Source organism: Dictyostelium discoideum, assembly GCF_000004695.1.
Source record: "Dictyostelium discoideum AX4 chromosome 2 chromosome, whole genome shotgun sequence".
Taxonomy (NCBI): Eukaryota; Evosea; class Eumycetozoa; order Dictyosteliales; family Dictyosteliaceae; genus Dictyostelium; species Dictyostelium discoideum.
In genome coordinates, this window is record NC_007088.5 from 7,393,677 (window position 1) to 7,418,676 (window position 25,000).

At 23.4% G+C, this 25,000-nt stretch overlaps 12 protein-coding genes across 12 annotated transcripts in view; 5 read left to right on the forward strand and 7 right to left on the reverse strand.

Annotated features, from left to right (window-relative positions):
* Positions 1-1,835: 1,835 nt before the first annotated feature.
* On the reverse strand, positions 1,836-2,246 carry DDB_G0276819 (hypothetical protein; the record flags this gene model as incomplete). The annotated part of the gene is made up of 1 exon (XM_637813.1): positions 1,836-2,246. The coding sequence occupies one exon, from the start codon at positions 2,244-2,246 to the stop codon at positions 1,836-1,838; it is 411 nt and encodes a 136-aa protein (XP_642905.1).
* A 1,326-nt stretch (positions 2,247-3,572) lies between these two features.
* On the reverse strand, positions 3,573-5,739 carry DDB_G0276821 (aldehyde dehydrogenase; the record flags this gene model as incomplete). Its single annotated transcript, XM_637814.1, has 2 exons — positions 3,573-4,949; positions 5,587-5,739. The coding sequence occupies 2 exons, from the start codon at positions 5,737-5,739 to the stop codon at positions 3,573-3,575; spliced, it is 1,530 nt and encodes a 509-aa protein (XP_642906.1).
* A 1,282-nt stretch (positions 5,740-7,021) lies between these two features.
* On the reverse strand, positions 7,022-8,353 carry DDB_G0277059 (hypothetical protein; the record flags this gene model as incomplete). The annotated part of the gene is made up of 3 exons (XM_637815.1): positions 7,022-7,482; positions 7,565-8,251; positions 8,320-8,353. The coding sequence occupies 3 exons, from the start codon at positions 8,351-8,353 to the stop codon at positions 7,022-7,024; spliced, it is 1,182 nt and encodes a 393-aa protein (XP_642907.1).
* Positions 8,354-9,104: 751 nt separating this feature from the next.
* Positions 9,105-9,737, forward strand: DDB_G0276823 (hypothetical protein; the record flags this gene model as incomplete). Its single annotated transcript, XM_637816.1, has 1 exon — positions 9,105-9,737. The coding sequence occupies one exon, from the start codon at positions 9,105-9,107 to the stop codon at positions 9,735-9,737; it is 633 nt and encodes a 210-aa protein (XP_642908.1).
* Positions 9,738-9,943: 206 nt separating this feature from the next.
* DDB_G0276985 (hypothetical protein) lies at positions 9,944-12,529 on the forward strand (the record flags this gene model as incomplete). The annotated part of the gene is made up of 3 exons (XM_637817.1): positions 9,944-11,407; positions 11,603-11,633; positions 11,793-12,529. The coding sequence occupies 3 exons, from the start codon at positions 9,944-9,946 to the stop codon at positions 12,527-12,529; spliced, it is 2,232 nt and encodes a 743-aa protein (XP_642909.1).
* A 965-nt stretch (positions 12,530-13,494) lies between these two features.
* On the reverse strand, positions 13,495-14,130 carry dph3 (diphthamide biosynthesis protein 3; the record flags this gene model as incomplete). The annotated part of the gene is made up of 2 exons (XM_637818.1): positions 13,495-13,627; positions 13,736-14,130. 2 exons carry the CDS (start codon positions 14,128-14,130, stop codon positions 13,495-13,497), a joined length of 528 nt encoding a protein of 175 aa, XP_642910.1.
* Positions 14,131-15,118: 988 nt separating this feature from the next.
* Positions 15,119-15,325, forward strand: DDB_G0276825 (hypothetical protein; the record flags this gene model as incomplete). The annotated part of the gene is made up of 1 exon (XM_637819.1): positions 15,119-15,325. One exon carries the CDS (start codon positions 15,119-15,121, stop codon positions 15,323-15,325), a length of 207 nt encoding a protein of 68 aa, XP_642911.1.
* Positions 15,326-15,490: 165 nt separating this feature from the next.
* Positions 15,491-16,855, forward strand: DDB_G0277063 (hypothetical protein; the record flags this gene model as incomplete). Its single annotated transcript, XM_637820.1, has 2 exons — positions 15,491-15,821; positions 16,248-16,855. 2 exons carry the CDS (start codon positions 15,491-15,493, stop codon positions 16,853-16,855), a joined length of 939 nt encoding a protein of 312 aa, XP_642912.1.
* A 766-nt stretch (positions 16,856-17,621) lies between these two features.
* DDB_G0276827 (hypothetical protein) lies at positions 17,622-18,866 on the reverse strand (the record flags this gene model as incomplete). The annotated part of the gene is made up of 1 exon (XM_637821.1): positions 17,622-18,866. The coding sequence occupies one exon, from the start codon at positions 18,864-18,866 to the stop codon at positions 17,622-17,624; it is 1,245 nt and encodes a 414-aa protein (XP_642913.1).
* A 31-nt stretch (positions 18,867-18,897) lies between these two features.
* Positions 18,898-22,974, forward strand: ifkB (GCN2 subfamily protein kinase; the record flags this gene model as incomplete). The annotated part of the gene is made up of 1 exon (XM_637822.1): positions 18,898-22,974. The coding sequence occupies one exon, from the start codon at positions 18,898-18,900 to the stop codon at positions 22,972-22,974; it is 4,077 nt and encodes a 1,358-aa protein (XP_642914.1).
* Positions 22,975-23,375: 401 nt separating this feature from the next.
* On the reverse strand, positions 23,376-24,053 carry DDB_G0276831 (hypothetical protein; the record flags this gene model as incomplete). The annotated part of the gene is made up of 1 exon (XM_637823.1): positions 23,376-24,053. The coding sequence occupies one exon, from the start codon at positions 24,051-24,053 to the stop codon at positions 23,376-23,378; it is 678 nt and encodes a 225-aa protein (XP_642915.1).
* Positions 24,054-24,334: 281 nt separating this feature from the next.
* The window catches only part of pspB (prespore protein), a gene marked incomplete at both ends in the record, with an annotated part of 1,690 nt that continues 1,024 nt past the window's right edge, over positions 24,335-25,000 (reverse strand). The window contains one exon of the mRNA XM_637824.1: positions 24,335-25,000. This exon is cut by the window's right edge and continues 134 nt beyond it. Coding sequence (XP_642916.1) covers positions 24,335-25,000 — 666 coding nt within the window.

The following is a 25,000-nucleotide window of genomic DNA, read 5'->3' on the forward strand; positions in this document are numbered from 1 at the left end:
AATAAAAAAATAAAAAAATAAAAAAATAAAAATAATAATTTAAATTAAAAAATAAAAAAAAATTCAAACGCACTGTGTGTTGTTGTAATTATTATTATTAAAAAAAAAAAATATTAATTTTGTTTAAATAAAGATTATAATCTTTATTTTAATAAAAACTATAATTTTTATGTAATATGAAATTAATAACAATAAGAGGAAAAAAGTAATAATTAATTATTGTCAAAATAATTATTTTTAAAAAATAAAAATTAAAAAAATAATTTCAATCTTTTATAACCCAACAACAACCAAACCATTATAAATCTCTATTGCAATATTTATAAAAAAAAAAAGTGTTTGGAAGTTTGGAGAATCTGAATGTTTAATCATAAAATTCCTAGTTTTTAATCGATCCAATTTTTTTTTATGTATATAAATAAAATATAAATATGATTTTAACTTTTTTAATTTTTATTTTTTATTATTTTTTTTTTTTCTTTATAATTTTAAAAATAAACCATCAATAATTTATTTATTCAATATTTAATATATATTAAAAAAAAAAAAAAAATTATTAAGTATTTTTATTTATATTATTTAATTTGAAATTAGATTTTTCCAATCAATAGATAGTATCTTCTGAAAATGGATATTTGTCGGGCCGCCCTACAAAACCTGATATTTGTAAAATAAATTAACGTTGGAAGTCTAACTGTTAATCTTCTAAAAAAAATATAAATAAGAATCCTCAAGATGTCTATGAAATGATATTTAGTAATCCAATAGAAATAATATTATTTGTCAATAATAATAATAATAATAATAATAATAATAATAATAATAATAATAATAATAATAATAAATAAATATTTTTAATTTAAAATAAATAATATGTAATAAATATTAATTATGAACAAATATGAACAGTATTCTTTTATTTATATTAAATAAGTTGCATTTAGTTTTTTTATTTTTTGGTAATTTTAGTTAAAATTGATACCTTGTGATAATGGCATAGTATTACCATAGTTGATTGTATTTGTACTACGACGGCAAACTGTTTCCGGCTGTCTGAGCCAATTATTTACAAAAGAAGGTTTAGTATTAAATGAAAAATCTCATAATAGAAACAGGTACTAAAATATACTTTTTCAATAATATAAAAATCATTGTATTTATTAGATATTTAAAAGTTAATTATGTAAAATATTAAAAAAGTAAACAGTGATCTATTTTTTCTTTATCATTTTCTAATAATTTCAATTGTTTGATTAAAACCATCTACTGAATCTGAAAGAGTTGAATTTGAATCAACGTAAATATTATTTTAATCATAATTATGATATCCAAATGAGAACCTTTACGATAAAATCTTGTATAGGTTTTTTTTATTTCTAAAAAACTAGAAAACATAAAGATGGTGTTTTAATCTTTTTCAATTGTTTTCTTTAATCTTGATGCTTGTTGTTTTACATATGAAGGACCAACTTTTATTTTTGGGTGACCGTGCCAATAGGTACCATGGAATTCCATTACTATACTATCATTTCCATTTTGTAAAAATCTTTAATACAATGAAATTCCAAACCATCTTCTGAATCTGAAAGAGTTGTATTTGAATCAACGCAGTAAATATTATTTGAACTATAATTAATTTTCAAATTAGAACCTTTACGATAAAATCTTGTATGGGTTTTGTTATTTTTAAAATACCAGCAAATTAAAAGATGGTGGTGTTTTACAATTCCTAAATCTTTTTCAATTGTTTTCTTGAAGATTGTTCATTTTCATTTAAAGGGTCAACTTTTGATTTTGGGTGGCCAATAGGTACCATGTTATTCTATTCTATACTATTATTTCCATTCTTGACCTGACACATCTGGATGAATGAAAACACAATCTTTAAATGGAATACGCAGGGTGTTTAATGTTTTGCATATATAAGCGACTGCAGCTTTGCTTGTACCTGAAATATTACAATATGGACAAACACAATCAGATGAAGGATTATTTAAAATATTTTGGTTAAGAAAATCAATTCTTGTAATAAATCTTCTTTTTGTAAGATCTTTAATACAATGAAATTCCAATTTAATAAGAGAACCTGGTGTATACATATCACCTTCTGGTTTTTCGATTAAATATTGTGATAATTGAATGCAATTGTTGTTAATAGATTTTGACGGTGGTACCACTAATCTTTGTTTGTACTTTGGACATGGACAACCATTTTCAAAAAACAATGGCTCAACTAAAAGATACATTTGTAAAAATTACTATTATTGTCTCCATGGTAATTATATAAACTTTTACCTAATTTATTGTTGAACATTTGAAGTAATAGGTTTATCAATTTTTTGAGTATTATTATTTAATGATGTGGTTTGATTTGTGGCATCATTTCTTCCATCTATTAAAACTTGATTGTTTTCAATTGTTTTAGATTATAATATGTCTGTATTTTAAATTTAATTCTAACTATTTTTTTTTTTTTTTTTTTTTTTTTTTTTTTTTTTTTTTATTATTATTATTTTTGTTTTTATCAAATTTGAATAATAAAAAACTATAAAAAAAAGGCGTTTTGGGTCGATATGGGGCGACACTGTTTTTTTTTTTGACTCAAAACACCTTTTTTTAAAAATAATCAACACCTTAATTTTTCTCTTTTAGCAAATATATATTTAAAATTATAAAAAAAAAAAAAAAAGGCCATTTTTATATTTAAAAATAATATAAAGACTGACACTTAGATTGGAGTTTGTCAAAAAAAATTTTTTTAAAAAATCTATTTTTTAAAAAAAAAAACTGGAAATAGGCATTAAAAAAATTAAATTAAATTATTTTTAATTTACTTCCACACCAGGAGTGTGAGTCTATAAAAATTATAAAAGCTAATTCCTTGAAATAAATGAAAAAAGGAATTGTCTTTGAAATTCCTTTGACCATAAATTTTTATAAAAATAGTACAAATGATTGAATGTATATATTTGTTATATTTTAAAGAGTGGTGATAATTGAGAATGGATTTAAACTACTAGCCAGTGGTTGGTCATGATTCCAACTACGTTCTAAAATTAATGAACATTAATGAAAACTCTTCTTTACAATCTTTTGAATCTTAAACTTAATAATTATTATTATTATTATTATCATTATTATTAAAATTATAATTATTAATAATAAAAAAAATAGTATTATTGTTAATACATATTTTCATATTTCTTTAAATTTTATATCACAATAATGAAGGGAACAAAATATAATGGTTCGAGCAAAAAATGAAAAAAAAAAAAAAATAAAAAAAAATAATTAAAAAAAAAAAAAAAATAAAAAATAAAAAAATTTGGGCAAATTTGAAAATATATTTTCCTAAACGGAACAAACCTGGATTTATTGACACAGATGATCTAATCATGTATTGAGACCAATAGAAATAATATAATTTGTCAAAAATAACAATAATAATAATAAATAAATATTTTTAATTTAAAATAAATAACATGTAATAAATATTAATTATGAACAAATATCAACAATATTCTTTTATTTATGTTATGTAAGTTACATTTGGTTTTTTTTTTTTGGTAATTTTAGTTAAAATTGATACCTTGTGATAATGGCATAGTATTACCATAGTTGATTGTATTAGTACTACGACGGCAATACTGTTTCCAGCTGTCTGAGCCAGATTCTCTACCACCTCCGGTCTCTTTTTCACCTCCAAAGGCACCACCAATTTCAGCACCGTTTGTAGCTACATTTACGTTAACTATACCACAGTCAGATCCGGTAGGTCCAAGCCATTTGAAGATATTCTTTTGATTGTTTGTGAAGAGGGAAGATGAGAGACCTTGTGGGACTTCATTATTCCAGGCAAAAGCATCGTCAAGATTTTTGAATTTCATTATGTAGAGAATTGGAACAAAGAGTTCAGTCTTTACGATTGGAGCATCATGTTCAATGGCAACGACGGTTGGTTCAACAAAGTTTCCACCACTGATATCGAGTTTATTACCACCAATGACGACCTTACCACCTTGCTTTTTTATTTCTTCAAGACCTTCAGTGAATTCTTTAACAGCGCTTTGGGTGTGGAGTGGACCTACTAAAACACCTTCTTCAAGTGGATTACCGATTTTAATGGTTTTGTAGGCTTTGGTTAAACGTTCCAAAATGGTGTCATACAATGATTCGTGAACGAATAAACGTCTACAAGTGGTACAACGTTGTCCAGTGGTACCAACAGAAGCAAAGAGAACGGCACGGAGAACGAGTTCAATATCAGCATCTTCAGCAACAACGATGGCATTGTTACCACCTAATTCGAGGATGGTCTTACCAAAGTAACCGTGGACGGTACTAGAGATACGACGACCGACTTCAGTTGAACCAGTGAATGAAATTAAACCGAAACGTTTATCTTGAATCATTTGTTCACCAACGGTACGACCTGGACCAATGAGGACACAACAGACGGCTGGGTCGACATCATTTTCAACTAAAACCTTTTCAATGATTTTGCTAACGGCTAATGTAATGAGTGAAGTGGTGGAGGCACCTTTCCATAATTGGACGTTACCGCAAATCATTGAGATTGCAGCATTCCAACCAAGTACGGCACATGGGAAATTGAAAGCAGTAATGATACCAACTAAACCTAATGGATTCCAGGTTTCCATTAAAATGTGATTTGGACGTTCAGATGGCATCACTTGACCATTGATTGATCTACTTAAACCAGTTGCATAATCGCATACGTCAATGAATTCTTGTACTTCACCTTTAGCTTCAATGTAAATTTTACCCATTTCTAATGAAATTAATTTTGATAATGGTTCAATTTTTTCTCTCATGGCTTGACCAATTAATCTAACAATTTCACCTCTTCTTGGAGCTGGTGTTAATGCCCATTTTACTTTTGCTGCTAACATTGCTTGAATACATGTTTCATATTCTTCTGGTGCAGCCTATAAAAAAAAAAAATTATTAAATAAAAAAAAAATTAAATATGTTAATTATTTATTTATTTTATTAATTTTATTAATTAATAATATGATAATTTTATTAATTAATAATATGTTTAATTTTATTAATTAATAATATGATTAATTTTATTAATTAATAATATGTTTAATTTTAATTAATCATGTGATTATTTTTATTTATTGACCATGTGATTAATTTTATTTTTGATCATGTGATCATTTTTATTTATTGGTCATGTGATTAATTTTATTTATTGATCATGTGACTAGTTTTATTTATTGATCATGTGATTAATTTTGTTTATTAATCATGTGACTAATTTTATTTATTGATCATGTGATTATTTTTATTTATTGGTCATGTGATTATTTTTATTTTTTGATCATGTGATTATTTTTATTTATTGATCATGTGATAATTTTATTTATTAATCATGTGATTAATTTTATTTATTAATCGTATGATTAATTTATTTTTTTTAAATTATTTATATATATTAAATATTTTATTTAATGTTTATTTGATTTTTTTTTTTTTTTATCCATTTTTTTTTTTTTTTTTATCCATTTTTTTTTTTTTTTTTATCCATTTTTTTTTTTAATTTTTTTTAATACATACACCTCTAACAGTTGCAATAACTTTATTATTTGTTGGATTTAAACATTTGATGATTTCACCAGCACCTCCCCATTTTCCATTGAAGACTCCATCATTATTTTCAGCTTTAATGCCTAATTCAGCCAAGAATGGATATTCGTTAAAGGTAGTCATTTTTTAATTTATCTGTTTTATTAGAAAATGTTTTTTGTGAAGTGAAAAAAAAAAATTTTGAAATTTAAATTTTTTTAATTTTATGTGACGACCAGAAAAAAAAAAAAATAAAAATAAAAATAAAAAAAAATAAAAAAAAATAAAAATAAATAAAAATAAATAAAAAATTAAAAATTAATTAAATTTTAAAAAAAAGTCTGTGATTTTTTCGTTTTTGTTTTTTTTTTTTTTTTTTTATACAAACCACCTTCATAAAGTTTAAAAATATTTTATGTCGACATATTTTAACCTTCCTTTTTTGTAAAAACTATTTCCCACCAAAGAATTTTGTAAAATAGAAGTTCCCATTTATAAATTATTTTTTTTAATTTTTTAATTTTATTTTTTAAAAAGAAATCAAGTTTTTTTTTTTATTTTTTTTATTTTAAATTTCCAATTAAAATAAATTTGATTTTATTTGGTAATGATCTAAAGTAAAAAAAAAAAAAAAAAAAAAAAAAAAAAACTAAAATAAAAAAAATGTGTTACGGACCTAAAACTTTGAACTAAAAAAAAAAAAAAAAATGTTTTCTGTTTGTAAAAAAAAAAAATTTTTTCAGTTTGTAAAAAAAAAATTTATTGATGGTTTATTTTTAGAAATATATATATATATATGTGGTTATTTATTTTTAATAATAATTTGATTTTTCCAATAAATAGATTGTATTTTCTGGAAACGGATATTTGTTTGCCCTTTCAAAACTGTTATATTTGTAAAATCAATTATTTGATCACTGGAAGTTTATGAAATGACATTTAGTAATCCAATATAAATAATATTATTTGTCATAAATAATAGTAATAATAATTAAAATTAAAGAAATAAATATTAAATTTTGAAATAAATAATATGTAACAAATATTAAGTTAATGTTTGAAAACAAACATTTCAAAAAAAAAAGGTTAAAATAATTTAATTTTAAATTTATTTATAGATTTTTTTTTTTGAAGATTTTTAAAAGATACGATACAAGATTTAAAGAGGCTAATAGATTTTAGTATATTTGGTTTTACAACGTTTAATTCAAAGACGAATTACTCATTACTCAATTTCGCAACAACAATTAAACATTATACACAAAATATTTATCGATCCTCATTAGAGATATTTAAACAAATAAACTTCTTGTATTTGTAGTCCCCATGGCAATATCGTTTTCATTTGAGAACAAAACAATCAAAAATAATTACATAAATAAAATAAAATATATTATACATAGTTTTAATTATATTTGTTTATTGTTTAAAATCTTGTATAGGTTTTGATATTTTTAAAATACCAGCAAACTAAAAGATGGTGTTTTACAATTTCTAAATCTTTTTCAATTGTTTTCTTTAATCTTGATGCTTGTATATTTTCATTTAAAGGGTCAACTTTTAATTTTGGGTGACCATGCCAATAGGCACCATGGAATTCTATTACTATACTATTATTTCCATTTTTTATAAATCCATCTACTCTATAGGATTTGGAGCCATCAGCACATTTTAAAATATATTCTTGGCCTGACACATCTGGATGAATGAAAACACAATCTTTAAATGGAATACGCAAGGTGTTTAATGTTTTGCATATATAAGCGACTGCAGCTTTGCTTGCACCTGAAATATTACAATATGGACAAACACAATCAGATGAAGGATTATTTAAAATATTTTTGTTAAGAAAATCAATTCTTGTAATAAATCTTCTTTTTGTAAGATCTTTAATACAATGAAATTCCAATTTAATAAGAGAACCTGTATATTATTGATTTGAATCTTCTATTAGAATCTTTAATATTACGAAATTCCAATTTAATAAGAGAACCTGGTGTATACATATCACCTTCTGATTTTTCGATTAAATATTGTGATAATTGAATGCAATTGTTGTTTATAGATTTTGACGGTGGTAACACTAATTTTTGTTTACACTTTGGACATGGACAACCATTTTCAAAAAACAATGGCTCAACTAAAAGATACATTTGTAAAAATAATCCAGTTGGAAAATAAGTTTTACAAACAATTCTTACTTTGATTCTTGATTTAATTGATAATTTTATATAAAATTCTAAATCAAAGAGATACGCTGGTTCACCAGCAAAACCTTCTTCAACTGATTGTTCAATATATTCTTGGTCATTCTCTTTTCCAAACTGTTTACTAGTATTTGATTTATAATCTAAGTATTCACACTGACCACCATCATCTTTATGTATATTATCATCTTCAAGAAAATCTTGATCTTTACTACATTGATTTGAATTTGTTAAATATGGATAACCATCATTGAATTTTATAAAATTTTCTTTAAATTCTGGAAACACATCAAATATAGATTTTGATTTAAAACAAATTAAAATCCTTCTTATAAACAATGAGTGGTTTGGAAGATTGAATTTTAAACAAGATTCACCGATTTCACTTCTTTTAGTAGGAACTTGATCATACATAACACTTAAATGACCACCACAGATTTCGCAAAACTCTATACCATTTAAATAGATTAAATCAAACTTTTTAATGATCTTTTGTTAAATAAACTTGAAATTAAACCTGCTTCAACATATTTATCAATTAATGTAACCATTTCAATACGTGAAGGTAAAGGATGATCTTTTTTAATGAAATTTTGACAATAATAAATTCTACCATTTGGTTTTACTGATATTAATTTTTCATTTTGCCAAGGATTATTTGATAAATAATTATGTTCTAATATGGTAATTTGAGGCATTTGTGTGTCCCTTATCCTTTGCACGTTCCTCTAGTGGATTAGATTGATTTTTATTTGGTGCAACGATATGAAAATGTGTTACTATAAAATTTATAGCATCTTTTAATTTAAATGTAAAAGTACAACTATTATCTTTTTTAGACCAAGTTTGTGGAGAGAATAAATAATAAATGGAAAAACCAAACTCCATGTTGGATTGGATTTTAAATTGTTAGAGTCCATGTTCACACAATTCACAAGTATGATTAATTTTGATTTTAACATATTAATTCCAGTAAGCTAATTTTTTACATATTAATTTCAGCCCAAAAACAGGTTGTCTCTATGGTAATTATATAAATGTTTAGATAAACATAAATTGTTTTTGATGGCATCAATATGCTCCAATGATTAATAATAAAATTTCTAAATTTAAAACCATTTGATTTTATTAAGGTAATGACCTAAAGTAAAAAAAAAAAAAAAAAAAAAAAAAAAATAAAAAATAAAAATAAAAAAAAAAAAAAAATAAAAAAATGTTTTCCGAGCTAAAAACTTAGTTTTCCATTTGTTAAAAAAAAAAAAAAAATAATTTCCACACAAAACATTTTAAAAAACAAAAAAAATGAAACAACAACAATATTTATTATTATCTCCAATTTTAATAATAATATTATTTATTAATATTATTAAAGGTGGATATGTTTCAATTCAATATTTTAATAATGATCAATGTGATCAAGTTAATTTTATAAATTATTTTTTGGAAGGTTCTTGTGTTCAAGAACAAGTTATGAAATGTAATTCCGATAAATCAATGATTGAATATAATATTTATGAAAGTTGTTCAGGTAATCAAGAACCAATTGGTACAAAACAAATTCCAACCAATACATCATGTGAAACAAGTGCTGCAATTTATTCATGTATTGATGAATTACCAAATCTTTCACCATCAGCTGATGAAAATAATTTTGTAACAACAGTAATTTTCAATGGTAGTGATTGTTATAATTATAATATTAATAATATTCAATATGTTGAACAACAACCAACTGGTCAATGTGATTATGATGGTGCTTTTGGTTCAATTATAACTTGTACACCAACTAAATTCATTAAACAAAGATATGAAGGTTCAAATTTTTGTATAAATCCACCAACTAATAATTATACTTATACATTACCAATTAATGATTGTTCATTTAATGGTTATAATATTATACAATTTTGTAATTCACCATCATCATCTTCTTAAAAAAAAAAATTAAATAAAAAAAAATTATAAAAAATTAAAAAGATATTTTTTTTTAAAAAAAAAAAAAAATTTATATTTATCCATTCGTTTTTTTATTTTTATTTTTTTTTTTTTTATTTTTTTTTTTTTCGTCTAAAAAACATTTTTTTTATTTTATTTTTTTTATTTTTTTTTATTTTTTTTTTTTTTAATTAATAATTAAAGAAATGTTAAATTTACTATTTAAACAAACTAATTTTATAAATAAAATATCAAAAAATATTCAAAATAATAATATAAATTTAATAAAACCATTATCAATAAATTATTTAAATTTATTTTCAAATAACAATAATAATAATAATAATAATAATTTTATAAATGTAAATAATATAAATAATAATAATTTTAAACAAATATATAGTAATAAATGTTTTTTTTCAAATAAAAAAGAAAAAAAAATTAAAAAAGAAAAACAATCGATTTTAAGAGAAAAAAGTAAAAAAAGAAAACTTATAATTGAAAATACAGATATAAAATCATTACCAAAATCAGATTTAATTTATGGTCAAACAAATGAAGATTTAAAAAAGTTAAATTATATTATTGGTGAAAAATCAGCAAAAAGAATAAAAGAATCAACAAGAGCAGATTGGCATGTAAGACAACAACAAAATAAAATATCATCATCATCGACAAATTATTTATTATTAAAATCTAAATTATCAAAAGATTTAATTAATGCACCATTATCAGAAACTCTAAAAATTAAAAAACAATTAGAAGAATTAGAAAAGAATGGAAAAATATCAAATATTGATCCAAATTCAAAGAATCAAAAATTTAAAAATCAACAATTTGATCCAAAACAATTGGAAAAACTTAAAGAATTAAAATTGGGTAAATTTAAACAAAATAAACCAAAAAGGGGTACAACAAAATTGGAAACCATTAAAAAAGAAGTTTCAAAAGGTATTGAAAGATTTTTTGATTCAAAAATGAAATTCATTGGTGCTGCAAAGAATATAGATTCATTCCTCCCTGAAACTCTACCAGAGGTCGCATTCATTGGTAGAAGTAATGTTGGTAAATCAAGTTTAATCAATGCATTAACTCAACGTGGTTTAGCCAAAACTTCAGATAAACCTGGTCAAACTCAGAGTATAAATTGGTTTGAATTAGGTTCAACACTTTATTTAGTGGATTTACCAGGCTACGGTTTTGCATTTGCCAAAGAGACATTGGTTGAACAATGGAGTGATATTACTATTCACTATTTAACCGAACGTAAATGCATTAGTTGTGTTTTCATATTAATAGATTCACGTCATGGTTTAAAAGATAGTGATCGTAATTTACTATTGGAATTGGATAAAAAGAAAATTAAAACTCATATAATCCTAACAAAAGCAGATTTAACAAAACCAGAAGATCTTGTAAAAAGAATTTCAATCACAAATCAAGAGATTCAAACCAATTATCGTTATTCAACAACACCAGTACTACCAATTAGTTCTAAAAATTTATCTGGTATCTCTGATCTATCAAAATTAATTAAAGTTATGAAATTAAAAGTAAAACCAATTAAAATTAATCCAAATTTACAATCAAAACAAATTTTATCACCACAAGATTTTCAATTAAAAAAATTAAAAAATCTGGAAAAGAAAAAAGAAAAATTAAAAAAATTAGTTAAATAAATAAATTTTTTTATTTTTTAGATTTTCAAAAAAATAAAACAAACGTTATTAGTGTTGTTTGTCAAAGTTGTCTTAAATTTTAGTTTTTTTATTCGCACAAGTTTAATTATTATTATTTATTATTTATTATATTTAATATTTACTATTATTTATTATTATTAATTATTATTTTAAAAAAATTATTAGGTATGTGCATACTATAGCCAAGCTGCTGGTGGTGATTTTGTTTTTTTGGGACCAAACAATGGTAGCGTACCTCACCACGGCAAAGATGGATTAACATTTACATGCATAACCTCGGAATTGGAAAATGATTATTTCAATTGCCTAAGATATACCACAAATGTAATGTATAGATACAAATAAATCACTACAGAACCATTCATTAATTTTTATGCCGACAGCAGCCTCAGGGGCAAATGTATCGTTATCATCACAGTTGAAACACCTGGTATATGTCAAGAAAGTCCAAACTGTTCAAAAATTCATGGAACATCACGTGACAAGTATAGTGGTTGGTGTACTTATGATGGTAATACAAAAGGTTTAAATTGTGATCAATTAAATGCAAATATATCATCAGTATTAACACCAACAATCAGTGGTGGTGATGTTATAATAAATGGTGATTTTTCATCAATTTATAATATTAGTTCAAGTATTACAATTTCAATTGGTACTTCAATTTGTAATAATATTAATTTCTCAAGTAATAAATCACAAATCATATGTACAATTGGTGAAGGTGAAGGTTATCAACAAATTAAATTATCAGATGGAAATGGTGCAACATTAATATACCATGGATTTTATTATGGTAAATGTAATGATCACATCGGTAATTGTAAAACTTTAAATTTACAATTAGATTCAGTAACACCAACATTTGTAACTGGTGGTCAAGTTTATTTAAAAGGTAATTTCTCAAATGTTAAAGATCTTAGTCTAACTATTAAAATCGGTGATCTAGAATGTTCAAACGTTAAATTCAACGATACTAATTTCAAAGTTTTACAATGTTCAATTGAACAAGGTGAAGGTGTCAAAGATATTATAATATCATCTGGTCTATTATCATTTTCAAAAGAAAAAGCATTCGAATATCAATACTAGAAATGTCCACTCGATTGTTCAACACCAAATGGTACTTGTAATGTTAAAACTGGCAATTGTGCATGTAATAATGAACATTTCGGTGATAGTTGTGAATTTATTCAATGTCCACTCGATTGTTCATCACCAAATGGTAATTGTGACAGTAATATTGGTATTTATAAATACCTGTTCATTATTTTTTTTTTATTTTTTATTTTTATTTAATATTTAAATCAAAAAATATTAAAAAAAAATTAAAAAAAATTTAAAAAAAAAAAAAATTAAAAATTAATTAATCTTTTTATCATTTTAATTATAATAAAATGTTGGTCAAAAAATAATTTTACTAATTAACTTTTTTTTTTTTTCATTTCTTCAGTTTTTGTAATTTTCTAGTTTTTGAGAAGTTCCAAGTTTTTTTTATTTTCTATTTTTTTTTTATTTTTTTTTTTAATCTAAGATCTTAGTATAAAAAAAAAACTATGTTTAAAATTTTAAAAAAAAAAGGACATTTATTTTAAAAAAATTGGATATTGGAGTGAAAAAGATTAATTTGTTTTTAATATTAAAATCTTTTTTTATTTATTTTTTAATTTTTTTTTTTTAGGCAAAAATAATCCAACAAAGATATAAAAAAAAAAAAAAATAATTAAAAAAACTTTAACAAATCAATAAGTTGTTTTTTTTTTTTTTTTTTTTAATAAATATTTGAATAAATAAATAAATAAATAAATAAATAAATAAATAAATAATTAAAATAAATAAATAAATAAATAAATAAATATAACCCACGTACATATAATAATAATAATAATTATAATTATTATTATTATTATTATTATTATTATTACTATTATTACAATAATTTATTTATTTTTATTTTATTTTATTTATTTTTGATAAGAATGCGCTATAAATATCAAATGTAAAAAAAAAAAAAAAAAAAAAGTTTTATATTCCCTCTTTGAAATTAAAAAATTAATTTATTCTTCTTCTTCTTCAATAACAAAATCTTCAGGAGAATAAATAACTTTTAATAATAATGAACAACTTGGGCAAATTGCAATTTCTTCACCTTGTAAAATTTCTTCTTCTGTAATTCTAAATCTATCACCACTATAATTAATTATAAATAATATTATTAGTTTATTATATTATTAAAAATAAATAAATTTCTAGAGTTTTTATAAATATAAATATATAATATAAATATAATAAACATACCATGGACAAGGATAATAAAAAATACGTTCATCTTCATTGAAATCCATATCCTCAATATCAATTTCATCATAAAATGAAGTTGAATCAAGTTTTGTTGTATATGCTATAATTTTTGGTTTACCATCTGGTGTAACTAAATTATTAATTTTTGCAGCCATTGCAGCACTAAGGTTTGTAAATCCAGATGACAATGTTTCTTCTTCATTATTATTATTATTATTATTATTTAAAGGTTTAGGGTTTATTGAATTTGTTTCTTTTTCTGTATCTGTATTATCATTATTATTATTATTATCATCTTCTTTGATTTCTATATTTTTTATTTCACTTGTTATTTTTTCAACAATATTTTCATTTTTATTTTCATTATTATTAATATCTTCAGATACTGTCATTATGTGTGTATATTATATTATTTATGTATTGGTTTTGTTTTTATTTTATTTTTTATTTTTTATTTTCCTATTAATTTTTAAATCGTTAATTTTTTTTTTCTAATTTTTTAAAAAAAAGGGATTAAAAATAAAGAAATAAATTATATCGCCAAACGTTTTCTTGAGAAAATAAATATAAAAATAAAAAAAAAAAAAAAAAACGAACGTTAGGATGAAATTTTTTTTTTTTAATTTTTTTTTTTAATTTTTTTAATTTTTTTTTTTTTTTTTTTTAATTTTGGGTAATTAAAAAAATTAATTAATTAAACGGAAGTGAGTGAATTTACAATTGGATTATAATATTGACAATCTGAGCATTCAACATTGTTTAAAATTTTATAAATAGATTTTTAAAAAAAAAAAAAAAAATTTAGAAAAAGAGAGTTAAAACAAATAAAAAAAAACACAGAACAAATTAACTTTGAAAAAGGGTAGAAATTTCATGAAAAAATGTAATGTATGAAAGCAATATTTCTTCGTTACAACAGTATAAAATGTAAATTAAAATATTATTATTATTGTTATTGTATGTTTTATTATGATATTACTCAACAATATAATTAAATAAATTATTAAAATTAAATAAATAAATAAATATTAAATTAAATTATAAAAGTTAAATAAAATAAATATGAAATATATAAATATAAATAAATAAATAAAAAAATAAATAAATAAATAAATAAATAAATAAATAAATAAATAAATAAATAAATAAATAAATAAATTAAATTAATAAATAAAATATAATTCAAGTCCTTCTAGAGTATACCACTTTTGTTACAATTGGTGGCAGGGCAAAATTCTGTATTTCATTCAATTTCATCGGTATTCAATTTCATTTCATACATTCATTTTAGTATTCGTCAGGGTATTTTTTTTTTCAACGAGTAAATAAATAAATAATAATATATAATAAAATAGAAAAAAAAAAAAAAAAAAAATTAAAATGTCAAATAAATATTTTACTTTCTCAGGTGAACCAGACACCATAGTATTTTCCCAGTTTTTGGTTGGTTACAAATTATTATATAATGAACATTCAAAAAGCAATTTTTTCAAACACTTAAGAGGTGATGCAGCATTATTGTTCATTGGGAAGACCACCGATTCAAATTCATTAGATGATATAATCAATGTTCATCGATCTATATAAACAAGGGAGTGTCACTCCATTAGAGAAATTAATACATTTTCCGAAATCAAGATTCAATAATTTGCAACAATTAATTCACATAGTTAAATCAAATGTTGCAAACGTTACAGAACCAGAATTAGTTCGTATTTATACTGAATCTCTTCCACCATATTTAGATTCAAAATGGAGAAGCAAAACATCAGATCGATTGTTGATGCCATTGATTTGTCAAGAAGAATAGAAATTGCATATATCAATAGAGATGGTAGATCATTATTCAATGGTCAAATAGATAATTCAAAATTCACAAATTACAATTTAAAATTAAATAATATTAATATTATCAATAATGATAATGATAATAATAATAATAATAATAATAATAATAATAATAATAATAATAATAATAATAATAATAATAATAATAATAATAATAATAATAATTTTAATAATAATTATGAATCTTCTTACTCATCTACAAAATTTCAATCAATTCCATCAACAAGATATATAAGTAATAATAACAATTCAAACTATAATAATAGAAATAATAAATATAATAAGATCAAATAATAATTTTGATTCAAATAGAAATTATAACTTCAGTTCAAATTATAGTGATTATAATAACAATAGTTATAACAATTATAGTAATAAAAATAATTATAACAATTATAATAATAATAATTTTAATAATCATAACAATTTTAATAATAATTTTTACAATAATCATAAAAATTATTATATTAATAATAATAATAATAAAAATAATTATTATTATTATATCAATAACAATAATAAAAATAGTAATAATATCAGATTTAATAATAATGGATTAAAATGCCTTAATTGTGGTAGAGTAGGTCACATACCATTAAATTGTTGGATTAGCAAAAATAATAATAACCACAATAATAAAAATAATTCAATTAGAGATGAGGAGGAAACAATGATGATAATAATGACATCAATGATAATAACAATTATGATAATAATGAAAACAATAGTCCTTATCCTGTTAGTTCAATTAATGTATTGGGAGGTAGATTATTGGCAACATTAAATATTTTTGGTAAACCAATTAAAGGCTTAGTAGATTCTGGTTCTTTGTTATCAATTTTATGGTCAAGTGTTGCAAAGCAATTAAGTTTACAAGTAATTCCAAAGAGAGTAAAGTTTACAACAGCATATGGACAAGAAATTTATTCAACTGGATCTGCAGAAGCAATTGTTAGTTTGGGTACAGCAATCAATAATTGTGAATTTATCATAGTTCAAGATAAAGTATTAAATGATAGTTGTATCTTTGGGTTGTCAGTATTGAAGAATGTAGGTATCAATATAGGAATCTGTGAGAATAACATTTACTGTCCTAAAACTGGTGGTAGTCAAGCATTAGAAACCAAATATGGAGGCTTTGCACAATCAATATGTAGTTTGAAGCAATCTACATCGGAAAATATCGATGATGGTGAAACTAGATTAAATCATGTTGATGCTCTTTCAAGAAATCCAATTAACGATATACAAGATTTTAAAATAAAATAAAGATTGTATATTATAATTAGACTAGGCCTATAAAATTTATTCAAAAAAAAAAAAAAAAAAAAAAAAAAAAAAAAAAAAAAAAAAAAAAATTTAATAAACAAATAAATGATGGATTTTATTTATTTTTTTACAACAAAAATAAACCTTTTTTTTAAACAATTTATTTTTATTAAAAAAATACACCTTTAAATATTTAAAACATTGATTGTATTTAAATTAAAAATGATTAAAACACTAATATATTAAAAAAAAAAAAAAAAAAATTCACCAAATTCTGGTGGATCAACCTCACTTAAGATACATCTTTGCAAGTTGATTGGTTGGTTAATTGTATTTTATCAAATGAAATACCTGTATCTTGACCTATTAATGAAATTGAAGAAGCATTATTTTCATCATAAGCGACTATATACTCATCAATAGAATTAATTTGGCTTGGGTGTTTTTTTCTAACAAACTCAAATTTTATATAGAGACCATCATTCAATGTAAATTTAGGTATTTGATAATTTGTAATCCATCTTCCCACCCATTTTCATCGACTTCTCCCTTATTCATAATTCTTCATATTAATACATCTTAATTACCCGTAATTGACAAACCAATTGGTTAGTTATTTATTGGATATAGTTATTTACTTCCTCTAGTTCAAATATTTGGTTCTTGATCCCTTGATAAAAGTAATAATAATAAAAATGGGGGAAATTTTTACCCTTTTTAAATTAAAACCAAGGAAAATAAAAAAAAAAAAAATTTATTATTATTATTATAAAAAAGTAACTGAAATTAAATTTGGTAATTTTAATTGTTTTAATTGATATTTAAAATAACTTGGTATTGTTAAATGAGTGATATTAAAAATATCAGTAATTGAATGATTGAAATTTAAACCTAATTTTAAGTAACGAATAGAGGAAGGAATATTTTTTGATGAAATTGAATGATTAAAGTATTTTCCTAAATCCAATGTAACAACAGATGATGGTATTGAATTTTCCAATAAAGGTTGATTATAAAAATCAAATGAAAGATTTATAACAGAGTTTGGAATAACAAAAGGTGAAATTTGATAACCATAGAAATCGATATGTAATGTTGTAATTGATGTTGGTATCATACCAATTGGAATTTGCAATGGTAAACTACCTTTTAAAAATAAATCAACAACTGTTAATGGAATCGAACCAACTTTTATACATTTACTATTTCGTAAATGTATTTTAAGTTTTTTTATACTTGAAGGAATTATAATATCTTTACCAAATACTAAACTTGAATTTAAATTTCCAGAAAATTCCAATATACTACAATTAATTGGTATTAGATTTTGGTCAGCATCATCACCACCACCACCTACACTACCATCACCACCAACACCACCACCACCACAAAGTGATTGATTAAATTCATTTGAAAATATTAAATGATTTAATGATTTTGGTAAAATATTAATATCTAATTTATGATTATATAATTTCCCCATATCTAAAAAAGTGATTGAATTTGGTAATGAATTTGGAATTAAAGATTGATTTAATGAACCTAAATTTAAAGATTTTAAATTAAGAGGTAAATAATTAACTTCAATTTGATGATTATAATAGTTTCCAAGATTTAATTCAATTAATTGAGTTAATTGATTTAAAACATTTGGTGATTGTAATTTTAAATTTCCAATACCAATTAGATTTGTTAAAGATTTTGGTAAATCAAAAACTTTTAATATTTGAGAGAATTTAACACCTAAATAAAGAGTTTTGATAGAGTTTGGTAGTATTCCCTCTTCCAATGGTTTATTAAATTCTTCACCTAAATTTAAATACTCTAATTGAGGTGGAATTGAACCATGAATCAATGCTTTATTAAATATACTACCGAGTGAAAGTTTTTTTAAAGTAATTGGTAGATCACCTGGTTTAATCTCTTCATTAAATCTATTATAATGTGTAAAATTCAATTCAGTTAATGATAAACAATGACCAAGTTCAATTTTCCTATCATAGCATTGCATTATTGTTAATGATTCTATTGAAGAGATTGAAATGATTGGCAAAGGTGGTTTTGGAGTTGTTGTAAAGAGTAGAAATAAATTGGATTGTAGATATTATGCAATAAAGAAAATTAAAACCAAGGGTTATACAGACTCTAATCAAGAACCATTAACAAATAAACTTTTGAGAGAGGTAACAACTTTATCAAGATTACATCATCAATTTGTTGTTAGATATTATCAAGCTTGGATTGAGAAATCCTGTGATAGCTTTCAATCGTTGGAAGAAGGTAATGAAGATCTATCTGGTGATTTGGAAACTGATGCTTCAGAAGATTGGTTTATGCAATCAAGTATCAATAGTAGATCAATCATTTCAAGAGATTCTTATTCTGGTTTAAGTACTTCAAATAGTAATGTAGGTGGTGCCAATAATACAGCTGGTGGTGGTGATAGTGTTAGCAATGCAAATAGTAATAAAAGTATGATCGTTGGTAATAATAATAAAAAACTAACATTAAGTAGTAGTAATACATCATCATCGTCATCGTTATTATCAAATAATAAAAGTAAAATTTTAAATACCTCAAAAAGTACAAGTACTAATACCAGTACAAGTACGAGCACAAGTAATACAAATAAAAATAAAAAAATTTCAAAGAAAAAGAAATCAAAATTATCACCATTAATGAAACCAAAGAATAAAAAGAATAAAAATAATGGTGAAAGTGAACAAAGTTCAAGTGATAGTGAAAATGGTGAAAATGGAATGAAATCAAGAATAATTGAGAATGCTTCAGATTCATATAGTGATGATGATAATAATAATAATAATGATAGTAATAATAATTATCATAGTGATAATGAAAGTGATAGTTTTTCAGGTAGTATTAGTATGAGCGATGGTAATGGCAGTGGTTATGAAGCTACTGATGATGAAGACATTATTAATAATAGTGGTAGTTTTGATGATAATGAAAATGATGATGATGATGAAGAAGATGACGATGATGAATATGATGAAGAAGATGATGATTATGAAACATTTGATTTTCAAGATAAATCAAGAGTTGTTTCAAATAATTCAAAATTATCAACATCATCATCTAGAAAGAAACCACCAAAAGAAACTCATACATTATATATTCAAATGGAGTATTGTTCAAAGAAAACCTTGAAAACTTTAATTGATAATGTGGGTGGTATAGCAGAGGAAGAGGCATTTAGATTATTACGTCAAATTGTTGAAGGTTTAAATCATATTCATAGTCAACAAATTATTCATAGAGATTTAAAACCAGCCAATATTTTCATTGATAATGAGCAAAATGTAAAGATTGGTGATTTTGGTTTAGCAACAAGCGGTGCACCAGTTTCAAAATCTGACGATTTGAATTCAAGTACTTCAAATGCAGCCAATAATATTAATTTATCATCATCAACCAATTCAACTGCACAGCAAACTCCAATGTGGGATTTAAATGATGAAAATCTTAGCATGACAGGAGGTGTTGGTACACCATTCTATTGTTGTCCAGAGATTTTAGAAAAGAATACCAAACATTACGGAACCAAAGTTGATATGTATTCTTTGGGTATTATTTTCTTTGAAATGTGTTTTCAATTTCAAACTCAAATGGAACGTTCAAATATATTAAGAGATCTTAGAGACAATTTAAAATTTCCACCAGGATTCGAGTCGACTAAACCTGACCAAACTCAAATCATTAGATCCTTGTTATCAAGAGATCCAACTCAAAGACCATCAACTAAACAACTATTGGAGAGTGGTTTATTACCATCAAAGATGGAAGATGATATCTTAAAAGAGGCAATTAAAACCATTGCAAATCCAACCATTTCTTTATTCTCTTATTTGATGGAGAAATTGTTTTGTTTATCAAATGATGAACATATCATGTCAAGATATCTCTACACATCTAATCCATCATTAACCCCAATGCATTTAATTTGTAGGGAGAAAACATTTTCAAGATTGGAGAAAATCTTTTTAAATCATGGTTCAATAAGAATTGATACACCAACACTATTTCCAAAGAATCCAACAAATTCAACTCATCCTGGTGCAGCCAATGTCGCCAAATTTTTAGATGAAAGTGGTACTGTAGTTTATTTACCATATGATCTAACTATACCATGGGCAAGACATGTAGTTATACACAATATTCAACAAGCGAAAAGATATACTTTCTCAAAAGTTTATCGTAGATCTCAACCTGGTTTCTCACCAAAAGAATTATATGAATGCGATTTTGATATAATTGGTCCTTCAAAATCTAGACATATAAGTGATGCTGAAACTTTAAGAATCATTATTGAAATTATGGAAGAATTTAAAGATGAATTATTTGGTAATAATAGTGGCAGTAATAGTGGTAGTGGTAGTGGTGGTAGTATAAATTATAAGATTAGAATTAATCATTATGGATTGTTAGATAGTATTTTATCAGAATGTGGTGTTGAAAAAAGATTTTTTACAGTTGTTTATCAAACAGTAGCACAATTACATTGGAGATTAAATTGGGCTCAAGTTGCCCAATCTTTAAAGGAACATGGTTTATCAGCATCAATAGTTTCAAATATATCAACTTATTTTAGACAAAGGGGTGAATTAGCACAATGTGTCACTCAATTGGAATCATTATTAGCCAATCATAAAGAAGCAACAACCGGTATATCAGATTTAAAAATTTTGGTTAGAAATTTACAAATGATCAATATAATACCAAGGTTTTTATTGGATTTAAGTTTAATTCATAATCATCAATACTATGAAGGTCTTGTTTTTCAAGCATATATTGAACGTCCAACTTTGTCAAATCCATCAAGAACTGAAATCATTATGTCTGGTGGTAGATATGATAAACTGATTAAATCACTTCATCCAAATCCATCATTGTCAAATAATATTGTTAGTGGTGTTGGTGTTACTTTAGCTTGTGAAAAAATTGTAAATTCAGTATTAAATTATCGTCAACATCTTTTAAATAATTGTTTCAATACTACTTATACTCGTCGAAATAAAGATCCTCCTAATAGTAATAACAACCCCAACAACAACAACCTCAATAATAATGTTAGTATTTTTACTAAATTTCAATCACATATTGAAGTTTTTGTTTGTTCATTAGGATCCTCATTGCTTGGTGAAAAACTACAAGTTGCATCTCAGCTATGGTCAGCTGGTATAAAAGCTGACTATTCTCAAACTGATTACTATTCTTCAGAAGATATCTATTCAAATTGTCGTGAAAATGGTATACCCTGGGTTGTAATATTAAGAGAAAAAGCCTTTCAAATTGGTAAATTAAAAGTTAAACAAATTGAAACAAGACAAGAAAGAACAGTTGCAAGAAAAGATTTAGTTGATTTTTTTTTAAAATCTAGAAAACATAACGTTGATTCAAAAAATATAATTCAAAATACAAGTAGCAGTGATTTATCAAATTTAATTGGTGGTATCAATAATTCTGGTAGTGGTGGTAGTGGTGGTAGTGGTGGTGGTAGTAGTATGAGTAGTGGTGGTGGTGGTGGTGGTAATAGTAATATTGGAGGAAGTGATCATCACCATCATGGTCATCATAGTAATCAATCAACATCGAGTAGTGGTAATTCCAATAATAGTAATACACAACAAACATCTCCAATTCAACATCATGTTCACTTTAGTAATACAAAAAGTATAATTGGCTCAAGTGGGATTATTAGCAACGCAACATTTAGTGGAGGTAGCAGTAGTAGTAGTAATATTATTCACTTTGATGAACCGACAGATTCATTTAGTACTCAAATAGTTTATCAAGGTGTTGAAGAAATAAAGAAATCTAAAATCGAAACATTGGTTCAAACTTCACTTTCAAAATTATTCAGAGGATTCATTCAATCAAAGTCTTCAACTATTCGTGTTATTGTAACAGATTTAGCTTATTCTGTGATTAGAGATTTACAAATTTCAGAATCTCATGATAATATATCAAAGTTCCAGCGTGTAAGCAAAGAAAAACTCTTACAACTTAAAAATCAAATCTTTAAATGGAAAGTTTACCCATTCATTGTCATTCATTCAATTAAAGATGATAAATCAGTTATATTTAATAGTGTTGTTTAAATAAAGTTATAAAAAATATTTCATCATTTTACAATTTTTTTTTTTTTTTTTTTTTCCACCATCTTACAATTAAAAACTTGTGGCATTTGGAAATCTCAAACTGTTGGGTACATTAGAATCAAAAAAAAGCCAAATAAAAATATAAAATAAAAAAATAAAAATGCATTGTAAAAATTTAGTTTTTTTTTTTTTTTTGAGCGTCTCCAAACAATTAAACGATAATAAATTTATCAATTCCTTGATTGTTAGAACTAAATTTTTATAATGCATTGGTATTTTTTTTGAATTTTTAATTTATTTTATTTTTTTATTTTTTTATTTTATTTTTTTATTTTTTTATTTTATTTTTTTATTTTTTTTTATTTTATTTGTAAAAAAAAACTAAATTTTTATAATGCATTTTATAAATCAATAATTATTTCTTCGTTATTTCTCATTTTCCTATCATAGCATTGCATTATTGTTAATGATTCTATTGAATTTTTTAATGAGTTATTAAAGGGATACCCAAATTTTATATTTTTAACACAAGATGGAATTTCACCAAAATTAATCACTTGATTAAAACAATTAAATTCTAAAGTATGAATTGATGATGGAAATGATTCTATTGATAATGGTCTATTAAATGAATCAAATATTAAATTTGTAACTGATGATGGAATTATATTATTTTTTCTAATAGATTGATTAAAATTATTTCCAAATTTTAGTGTACTAATTGATGATGGTATTTGATTCTCTCTAATTTGTTGATTAAATTTTCCAACAAGTTCTAAAGTTGTAATTGAATTTGGTATTTTATTAAAATATAATTTTAATGGATCATTAAAACATATTATTAAATGTTTAATAAATTCTTTTTTTTCAAATTTAATAAAATCTTGACAATTATAAAATACTTTTTTAAAAGATTCTTGATAAATTTTTAAATAATTTAAAATTTTAAATTTTAAATAATTATTTTTCCAAATTAAAAAAAAAAATTTATCATTAAATTTAAAATTTTCTTTTAATTCTTCATTTAATTCTTCATTTATTTCAATGATTTTAAATAAAATACTATAAATTTTAATCATATTTTATATATATAAATATTTAAAAAAAAATTAAAAAAAAATTAAAAAAAAAATGAAACTGGTCCCACTTTCATGATATTTTTTATAAAAAATAAAAAAAATAAAAAAAAAAAAAAGAAAATATTATTTAATTTTAAAATTTATTTATTTTTTTTTTTAAAAAAAGATATTTTTGTTTTGTTTTTTTTTTTTTTTTGATTTTTTTTTTTTTTTTTTTTTTTTTCATAAGAAGATTATTATTTATAATTTTAAAAATTTAATAATTATTTTTTTTTTTTTTTTTAAAAACCATTGAGATCGTTTACGTCGAAACCTCCGTCAGCGAAACCAATTTCAACACCATCATAAAAACCATCACCCAAATTATCATTGTTTTCTTGATGTAAATTGTTTGATGGAATATTATTATGTGGTCTTTGACCCCTTTGGGCTTCATAAGCATCAATTGCAGCTTCAACACTTGCTTGATTGTAACCTAAATCTGAGAGATCATCACCCCATCTACCTGTTGGTGGTCTAACGTATACACAATGGAGTTCACCACGTCTTGAAACGCATTCATGGTTTTCTGGGCAACCAACTTGTTTACAAGTTAATTTTGGACAATCTGGAACACAGAAAACTTGACCTTTTCTATTGCATTCACAATGGTGTTTTCTTGGACAACGTACTTGATCACAGGTGGTCTTTGGAATACAATAGATCTTACCACGTACACAGATACATTTCTCACCTCTAGCGCAACTATCTGGACGACAACCATGGTGTGGTGGTTTTGGTCTATGAGTTGGTTCTTCGTTTCTTACACATCTAGCAACATTTTCCCAATGATTACATTCACAATGGTAACCTCTTGGACATCTAACATTATCGCATGATGCTCTTGGTGGTTGTGTTGGTGGATAAGTTGGTGGATAAGTTGGTGGATAAGTTGGTGGTTGAGTTGG